This window comes from Dermacentor silvarum, chromosome 2 (assembly GCF_013339745.2).
Source record: "Dermacentor silvarum isolate Dsil-2018 chromosome 2, BIME_Dsil_1.4, whole genome shotgun sequence".
Classification (NCBI taxonomy): domain Eukaryota; kingdom Metazoa; phylum Arthropoda; class Arachnida; order Ixodida; family Ixodidae; genus Dermacentor; species Dermacentor silvarum.
In genome coordinates this window covers 13,864,813-13,875,000 of record NC_051155.1, presented here as the reverse complement: position 1 = coordinate 13,875,000, position 10,188 = coordinate 13,864,813, and the positions used below count along the sequence as shown (strand labels likewise).

Genomic DNA, 10,188 nt, shown 5'->3' with positions numbered 1-10,188 from the left:
CATTAGTTTTGTGTTTAATTCATCCGCCCTGACAAAATAGCTAATATTGTTAATCCCGTGATTTTTAGACAAGAGTTAAGTGCACATTTTAAATGTTGATTTCGAATTCATTTTGCGAATATGTCATGTGAACGTGTTTTAAATTGAATTACCTGTATATTTACAAATTTCTTACTCCAGCCTGAATTGTATAAATTGGAAATGATCTTTATCGCTCACTATTGTATAAGTTCTGTTTTGGCGAGTTCATGTATAAGAAGATTTTTGCTCCTTTTATTGTTTAAGCTTTTGTAAGCCCCCTCACGCAATACTCCACCTCGGAGCCTGTGAGGACCTTGAATAAATACGGGCCAGTGGGCTGTTATATGTGTTACCATGACATGAGGTTGCATTTTGTTGAATCATTGTGTCGGGTGGTCTGTGCTCCGACACTGTTGTCATTGTGAAAGTGAGTAAAGACTTAAAAAAAGCCTACACTTCAAAACTGCAGGCATTGCATCTGTCTTGTAAGCCAGCTCCTGTATATGCACTGGCTCTCTGCAAAGCATGACCCAACAGACTGGCAGCAGTGAACATGGTGAAGTTGAGCATCTAATAAAAAAGTTTATTTGAAAGCTTTGGCATATCTCTGCAACTCTTAGTGATGCAAAACAATAAATATCATAGCACAAATATTTCTCACTTACATATGCACTCGTATAAATACTTGGCCCTTTCACTGCACAGCACATTGTTTCAACGCTAGAGAAGCCAAGTTAAGGTCTGTACAAACTTCATCTCACAAGTGGTTAGCAGTGTCTTGGAAGCTACATGTGTGAGGTGACTGCTTGCACGAGTGTACTCGAATCACACACTCCTACCCGCCGTGGTTGCTCAGTGGCTATGGTGTTGGGCTGCTGAGCACGAGGTCGCGGCATCGAATCCCGGCCACGGTGGCTGCATTTCGATGGGGGTGAAATGCGAAAACACCCGTGTACTTAGATTTAGGTGCACGTTAAAGAACCCCAGGTGGTCCAAATTTCCGGAGTCCCCCACTACGGCGTGCCTCATAATCAGATCGTGGTTTTGGCACGTAAAACCCCATAATTTAATTTAATTAATTTAATCACACACTCCTGAGACAATATGGCAAGTCTGGAAGCTGTTTCCACGTGCTTTCAGTTCCCACTCCACTGCAAGCCACCTGTAATGTACGAGGGGAAATGAAAAAGTAAAGGGACTTTTGCCATTTCTCGCACTAGGGTTTGATAACACTGCTAGTATCCAGCACTGAATTCGTGTCATCTGCAACGCTTCTATGGAACGTGTCACTATAATTCCCGCGTTAGTCGTTAAGAGTGTAGCAGACCGCTAAACATGGCAGCTCCATTTTCGGAAAGTGTGTGCAAGGTGGGTCCCGAAAGAATTGTCAGCGCAGCATAAGGCACAAAGGTTGGACATCTCGTAAACATTTGGCTCGTTATCGTCGCGATGGAGATGGATTTTTACAGGGAATTGTTACTGTAGATGAAACTTGGTGCATCATCACGAACCGGAAAGTATATGATGTAATAGTTCAGCGGAAATCCGCTAGGTGGAGATAAGTAATTAAAGAGAAACTGAGACATCCACCCAAATGTAGCAATTCGCTACTATGGAAACCCAACCGGGTTCCTCGAAAGAAAACCTCGCAGTTGAAGAAAAATTCGTCCTGGTCCGGGACTCGAACCCGGGACCACCGCCTTTCCGGGGCAGCCGCTCTACCATCTGAGCTAACCAGGCGGCTAGCAGATGGCAGGGCGAAGTCGAATTTGTCGACAACTCGAAGCAAAGGCAAGTATATGATGTAATAGTTCAGCGGTTTCCATAGTAGCGAATTGCTACATTTGGGTGGATGTCTCAGTTTCTCTTTAAGAACCGGAAAGTAAGGCCGCGAGCATGGTTTGGAAACACTCATCACCAGAAGTTAAGAAATTTAAACGTTAACCATCAGCTAACAAGATTATGCTAACACTATTCTGGGACATGGAAGGTGTGGTAGCCGTTCATGTCAGCCCAAGAGGCGTGAAAGTGTGAACAGTGAGAACTATTGTTATGTGTTGCGAACTAAAGAAACCTGCAATCAGATCAAAACGCCGTGGAAAACAGTGAAAAGGTGTCGTCCTGCAGCAAAATAATGCTCGGCCACATTCTGCCAAACGGACAGCCGAAACAATAAAGGAGTTGGGATTTAAATTGCTGGATCACCCGCCATACAGTCCAGACCTGGCTCCAAGCGATTTTCATATGCTGGGACCATTGACGGGAGCGCTCAGGGGAAGAATATTTGCAATCGATGCAGGAATCATTGATGCAATGCAAAATTGGTTGCAGGTGCAACCAAAAAACTTTTTTTTCCCGACGGAATCAAAAAGCTTGTGAAACGTTGCGCAAACTGCGTTCAAGTGCAGGGATGTTATGTAGAAAAATAATGTATGTTTCAGTTTCCTATCATTAGATTAAATGTGCCTTTTTGTCAAAAGTTCCCTAACTTTTTGACTTCCCCTCGTAATTACATGCAGCAAAGAACCTTAAACAAGGTGCTTAATATAGAAATTAAAATAAAAATGTTCGAGCCTGGGAATTGCCTCTGACAAAAATTGCTCATCACGCTCAACAACAATTGTGACAGTTTGCTTGGAGCTGTAAACAAAAAAAAACACTGTGTTGTGTTTGTTACATACATTGTAACTTGCATTTGTGTGTAATACTGATGGCGCTTGTTCACTGCCAAGCGTCCATCTCTGTACACAATGTACTTGATGAAGCTTGATTCCTTGGTGTGGTCTATAAGTACATCGTCTTTCCTGGAGTACGGGCACTTAATTTCCAGCAGAGTTGTCTCGTCTCCATACTTGAAAAGTCCGTCAGGGCTGGCACACAGCCATGGTTGCTTCAAGTGCACAATGAGACCGACCTGCAGTCATATTGGTTGAGAGTGCAGTTGCGCAGATTAGGCCACATTCCAAGTCGTTAATATATGACTGATATGAAGGGGTTTCAGTCTGCACTTCCCTTACAAAATGTTGACAATTTATTATACGTTGAGCAAGGGCATTATGTTGTTTCATCTCTAAATGAAGAAAGGTCATAAAACCTTCCGACTTCAGATTGCAGTCCTACTTTTCACACTATATAGATATGTAGCATCACTGCATTTGGTAGTTCTGCAAAAAAGTGACCCACTACTCATCTTTTACAGTGTAAGTGCTATACAGGCAACATATAATTAAGTTTATTGCCAGATATGATGGTAGCAGGCACATTAGTTTGGCAGTGGTTACTTGCTTTAAATGTTAGCATCTTTTATTTGATTACTTTCTTGCTGCTGTACAGGGTGTTCAAAATTAAGCATTACGTAATTTTTAGAAATCGCCTGTGGCAGGTAGCATAATTCTTATAATTGAGCTAGGTTATTCAATGAGGCGGGCATTAGTAGCACGAGAAATCGAAACACCTATTCAACTAATTAACTTCTTAGTTAATTACATTATGACACATATTGTAATCTACGAATTGTAGCCGGTGAGTTTGTCAGGCGTATCCACTTGGAATGAATTTCCACAATGACACCAGTTTGGAGATATGCAGCATCAAACTTGTCGCAAAAGTGCACTTACTTTTTTTACCAAAATGCTGTTTCATACATTGAAGCACAAAAGTAACTGGAACACCCATGTATTTAGTCCCACACGTTAGGAAATAATATCTCGAAACTGGTGTCATCCTGGAGATTCATTTCAAGGGGATGCGTCTTGGAAACTCACCGGCTACAATTCGTAAATAGCAATATGTGTTTCGTAAAGTAATTAAAAAGTTCATTAGTCAATTTTCGTTAATTATTTCAATATGTGTTTCGATTTCTCGTGCTAATGTCCACCTCTTCGAATAACCCAGCTCAACTATGAGAATTATGCTACCTGCCACAAGCGATTTTTAAAAATTCCGTAAAGCTTAATTTTGAACACCCTTTAGAATCATGAGTTTAGCTTTCATGCAGTTGCCGACTTTCAAGCAGAAGAAAAGCTTCTTTCTGATGTAGCACTTCTCACTGTTGCAGCATAAATATGTACCGCCTAAAAAAAGACTCACATATGTACCCAACTGAAAATCTGCGGAGGTCATTGCAACTTCCATGCCAATTTTTCCAGCATTACAGACCTTCATGCTGCTCACCACATACCTGCAAGACAGGCCCTCCTATTTTCTGCTCAAACTGTTCCCTGGCTACAGCTTCCGTCTTTCGCCCTAAGGAAATGAAGGAATTAACAATGTTTTGTGCACTGGTGTAAAATTAGCTCATTAGAGTTTGCATGCTGCCTTCAGTTTACCGTGCATAACGGCCTTCCCAAAGAAGGGCTTCCTGTGTTTAATCCGTTCGCCAAGAGAGTCCAATGGTAGCTTTCTGGCGACAACTGCATGGGCGATTGAACTTGACAGCCGGATTGCGCGTTCATTGTGCCACCTGCGGAAATAACCATAAAATACCGTATTTACTCGCGTAATGAACACATCCCCAAATTGGACGCGAAAAATCTGAATTTTTTTTCCCTCGCGTAATTAACGCACCCCCAACTTTGCTACTGTGCAGTACCACGATCGAACGGCCGTGCCATAGTTTTTTTGGAGACTAGGATATTTTACTGTCGCACATGTGTTTAAAGCAAGCGCGCTTAATCGCGATGCCCGCGTCCATGGCAAAGCCATGATCACTGGCGGCAAGCATGCGGTAGGCTGCGCATATCACGGTCGCCTGGTACCTGAAGGAAGCAGCGACCGCGATAACGCTCAACCTGCTCTTGCCGGATGCTTGCCACCAGTGCCGGCGCAAAGGCACCGCGCAGGCTCTAGAAAGAAAGAAAAACGGCAACTGGCCCTCCGCAAGTAACGGACTCTACTCCGACTTAATTAAAGGAGAGAGCGCGCGCGCGCGCAATGCGCGGCAGGACGCGGCGCTTGGGAGAGGAGGAGCGTAGTCTGTTGCTCGTTTTTCTACCTTTGGTTTCGCTGTGTGCCATAAGCTCAAAATCGAGTTATTCGCCTGCTGTAGGACAGAGAGCTTATCTGCTCACAAAACGGAAACGCTGATCAGATACCAGTAAACTTTGGCATGCCGATGAGCAGGACGGTAGAGCAAAGAGACGCACACAGCGTGCGTGTCAAAACAGTTGCCGAAAAGCAGCGCTTCAAAGGGATGCTTGCGATAACTGCAGACTGCCGGAAGCGGCTGCGAGGTCGAACTGTTAAGGAACCACAAAGTGTATGAAGCGGCCAGCAACTTGGACGACGGTTTGGTCGTTTCGATGCGTGGTTAAGCGCAATAAAATGTTGTTACGGTTTGCAAATACTTTACGTCTATTTTTACAACGAAGATAAGTTATCTAATGCATTTTTCATATAATTACCGTCTTAGCTCTTAATTTGTGCTGTTTCGAAAAAGTTACCATGAAATTTACGCCGTATAATAAACGCCCCCCCCCCCCACTTTATTTGTTTCGATTTTTTGGGGAAAAAAGCTAGTGCGTTAATTATGCAAGCATATACGTGAATTTTATATTTTCTGCCTATTTGTGTATTCTAATTATCTTTAAAAATCCTACAATGCAGTAAACTCATAAACATTGAATTGATATCGCAGCTTATTTACCTTTTGCAGCCAGCCTGCAGGACTGTACCTACAGCAATCTCCTCCGCATCCTCCCGTGAGCACAGCACTTTAGAAAAGAAAAACTTGCTTTCTTTTGTGGTCATTTGCGTGGTCAGGTTGCATCGTGAGATGGTCAGCACTGTAGGTGTCTGAGAGGTAGCTGTCATTACACTGTACACAGGCATGTCTGCCTCCCGTGTTATCATTTCTCGTAGACGTGACAAGTGCGAATTTTGCAAAACTGTTTCTTCACAGAATGAAAGCCGCCTGATTTCATCTTTTTGTGAGGCACTCATTGAAGCTAATTTCTGAATATCATTGTGAGGACAGGCTATTTCAGAAAAATGCTCATGAGCGTATGACGGGGGAACCTGGTCGGGACATGTGCCTCCGATGAATATCTTCTTCGGACCTGCGACATGATAGTTGCAATGTCAACAGACAGCATATGATAACTAGTATGTGCAGGCATAAACTTCACATATAAAATAAGCTCTGCAAGGACGAATGGTAAAACTTACGACCGAAGAGCTCTTCGATAGATTCTCTGGCATCTATATTCGGCTTTTGTGAAGGGCGTCCCCAGGTTTGTGGAACCTCTGTACATGATGCCGGCTGGAACTCATTCACCCAGAGCACCACAGCAGCAGCATGCTTGCATTTGCCCAGGCCAGCCTTACATGTGCATTTGCTTGCGATAATGACACGCTGAGGCGAAAGCTGAAATGCATATATGCAGTGAACAGCCGCATGTGGATGCGTAGAATGAGAATTCATGCTTTCTACAACACAAATTGCCTAGTACCTCCTTACATAGGCAGATGTGCCACACAAGCAGCAAAGCAGCGAAAAGTGTACCGTGGCAAGCACCAAGAAGTTCGGAATTCACAACACAGCAAGCAGCAAAAAGTGAGAGATGTATAGCATAATTCACAGATCATATCAAGGGAATGCGCAACACAGCAAGCAGTGAAAAGAGAGATGCATAGCATAATTTACAATGTCTAGGGAATGCACAACACAGCAAGTAGCAAAAATGAGAGATTCGGTGTATAATTCAGGTCAAGTCCAATATCTCACTTAATTCAGATAATCACTATATATTAAATGGCAGACCGACATTGCAGCAGGCAAGGCTGGTGATTCACGATGCGAGACCCGGCCACAGCGACAATTAACAATTCAACCGGTGCGAAGTGGTGAAGTGACCAGGTGTGTGCAAATGACCACAAATGTTCGGGCTGATTCGGTGATAATTCGCTACCCCACTACGAGCAGCACAGGTTAGAGAGTTAAATGTGATCATCCTTGACCTCAAGCCAATACGTCAACGCAGCGCATCAAGGCAGTATTGATTACAGCACATCGATGTTCGAGCGCTGTCATTAAAAGCTACAACAAGCGAGCAGCGCCAGAGCTCGCGCTGCAGCGCGATTTGCACGTACGTTACTGCGAGCTCATATGCATTGCATCAGTCATTTATCAGTTGCTAAAGGGACAGATGGCCACTACTACAGCGCAGGCATAATTACTTGTCTAGCGGCATGCAGTCAACAAAGATTGCAGGAGGCCCGCCGTTTTGCGGCATGCTGAAAGACCGCTGCCGTCGCGGCGCGTACGATCGTGCGTTCGAGCAGTTCGTACATCGCGGCATGCTGAAAGACCGCTGCCGTCGCGGCGCGTACCGTCGTGCGCTCGAACAGTTCCGTACACATGATGCCTGCTTATCGCTGCTGTGAATTCATTTATAGCAAGCATTTCCTCGCGTTTGTGCGCCTGAATCTAGCAGCGTGCAAACCTTACCTGAAGTTCAACTTCGTACGTGACTCGCTTCACTTGCGATTGACACCGCGCTGAAACTTCGCCGCTTATTTCTTGAACGGCGTACACGTATTTGGCGTTGCATAATTTCTTGCCTTTACGCAGCGTGCCACCCCTGAAAAAATCTTCGGCGCCCGATATTCGCTGCAAGCCGTGGTACAACACAACCGAAAGTGGCGGGTCCATATTGTAAATGTGCTTTCCGAAGCAGACGACCGAGCTTGGTACTACCCAGTTTCGGTTTGGGGGCGCTTTTTAGCACCATTTCTGCAGCGCCCCCTGGGCAAGGCAGAAGCCCCATGGCGGTTGGGAGCCAGTATCGATGTGGTGCGTAACAGTTGACGTCCGGCCTAGGCAAGGTTGCCCGACGTCGAAAGAAGCACGAAATTCTTGTAGGAGGCACAGAAGCTGTGATCGCTGGCCCGGTGTAAGGTCATCGGCAACAGAAGAATCGAATTCTTGTAGGAGGTACAGAAGCTGTGATCGCTGGCCCGGTGTAAGGTCATCGGCAACAGAAGAATCGAACACATCTATAGGCAATGGGCCAGACGTAGAAATCGAGCCGAGCGTACTGTAACAGGCGCAGTATGGGTCTTCGGGAACGTCCGTAATTTGAACGTCTGCGATAGCTTCGACACTGCCCAGACATTCTCCGTGGAGTAGCAAGACAGGGTACGAGAACGGGTTACAAATAAATATAGCACTAGAGCTGTAATGTTCACCGTCGCAAAAGGTAGCAGGACACCTTTTCGAGTGGAAAAGCGGCCAGACGGAGAAAATAGTGCGACGGCGTCGGAAAGGCTGCTGCAGTACATAAAGACAACCACTGACGAGTTAGGAGGAACGGTGGTGTCGTGTCTGACGAGGAGTTTGTTCGGAAGCGAAGCATCGTCGGCGAGCGTCAAATCTGAGAGCGGCGACAGTTCTAGTTCGGCCCGTGCGCAATGAATGACGGCATTGTGGCGGGAGAGAAAATCCCAGCCGAGGATAACGTCATGGGAGCACGACGAAATTACAACAAATTCGATGGCGTATACAACGTCCTCAATCACAACACGAGCTGTGCACGCCGCTAACGGGTGAATACGCTGTGCGCCGGCTGTGCGGATGGACAGTCCAGTAAGGGGCATCGTGACTTTCCGAATCAAGCGACAAAGTTTTGCGTCCATAACTGATACGGCGGCTCCGGTGTCCACGAGTGCATATGTGTGAATACCCTCAACAAACACGTCTATCACATTCGTCGGGCTACCCTGAGGACTTTCGCGTTTCGCCGGCGTCGCAGCCCTTGCCTCGTGGACTGCGATGATTAGTTTTCCTCTTCCCGAGCTGCGGGACGGCGCCGCATCGGTGATAGCGAGCGTCGGCGTGGAGAAGGTGAGCGGCGGGTATTGGGCGTTGGGCGTAACGTCGGTGACGATGCCGAAGGGTCGTCGTAATATGGGCGGGGAGAGCCGACCATACGACTTGGCGCAAATGTTGGAGCGCTAGGTGACTGCACGCGATTACAGTAGCGTGCGACGTGACCGGCGTAGCCGCACGCAAAACAGATAGGTCGGTTGTCAGATGTACGCCACCGATTCGCTGTGGTGGGCCCCGTCCATGTAGGAGGACGCGTTGTGCGGGGCGGCTGGTGATATGGTTGCATCGCGGACTGTGGTCGTGGCGCAGTCAAGACGTCGGCGTATGTGAGAGGCCCACCTTGAGGGAAGGGATGGGGCCTGGCGACTACTTCCGCGTAGCTGAATGGTGCAGCCGGAGGGATCTGTTGGGGCCTGGCGGCGAATTCAGCGTAGCGGAGAGGTGCGACCGCAGGAACATGGTGATGGCGCTCAGGCAAAAACTGGTTGAGTTCGTGTGCGATGGTGTTGCGGAGCGGGGACTCAAAACTTGACGTTGGCTCTTGTACTGGTGGTGGTTGTGCAAAGGCCATCAAGGAGAGCTGGCGGGCAATTTCCTCGCGCACGAAAGCCTTCATTTCTGCCATCAACGCTGACTGATCAGAAATGGCCGTCAAGCCAGCGAGGTGTTCGTCGCGCGATGTAGGGCGACGGGTCAATGAGCCTGCGTAGCTCCTCGTAACTTTGGCACAGTGTAGTTATCTCGGCCACAGTGCGAGGATTTTTGGCAAGGAGCATGTTGAAGGCATCATCTTCTATGCCTTTCATAACATTCCTGATCTTATCAGACTCCGACATGGTCACGTTGACTTTCTTGCATAAGTCTAGGATGTCTTCGATATAACTTGTGAAGGATTCGCCTGCTTGCTGAGCTCGTTCCCGCAAACGCTGTTCGGCGCGCAGCTTACCAACAGCAGGGCGACCAAAAACCTCGACAAAAGATGTCTTGAAGTCTGACCACGTCGGAAAATCTGTTTCATGGTTGTTGTACCATAAGCTGGCCACACCCGCGAGGTATAATAGCCCGTTGCTGAGCTTAGCTACTTCGTCCCATTTATTGTGGGTGCTTACCCGCTCGTAGGTCGTAAGCCAATCCTCAACATCGGTGTCGTCCGCGCCTGTGAAGATAGCAGGGTCCCTGTGGCGCGGCACACTAGAGCACGGTGTCGGTACAGGGGGCGGTACTTGCTGGGAGGCTTCTTCAGGCATGGTCGACGGTACGGTGCGGGATCGAAGTTCCAGGTTGCAGGTTTTGAGGGCGCAGCACCTCCACCAATTGTAAAGGGTTTATTAGAGATCGGA

The 10,188-nt window shown here is 47.0% G+C and overlaps 1 protein-coding gene across 1 annotated transcript; it reads right to left on the bottom strand.

Annotated features, from left to right (window-relative positions):
- Window positions 1–2,831: 2,831 nt before the first annotated feature.
- On the bottom strand, window positions 2,832–6,649 carry LOC119441328 (uncharacterized). Its single transcript, XM_049661165.1, has 4 exons — window positions 6,187–6,649; window positions 5,666–6,077; window positions 4,350–4,483; window positions 2,832–4,266 (listed from the first exon to the last, which is right to left on the bottom strand). Exons 1-4 carry the CDS (start codon window positions 6,440–6,442, stop codon window positions 4,172–4,174), a joined length of 897 nt encoding a protein of 298 aa, XP_049517122.1. The 5' UTR covers window positions 6,443–6,649; the 3' UTR covers window positions 2,832–4,171.
- Between the last annotated feature and the right edge of the window lie 3,539 nt (window positions 6,650–10,188).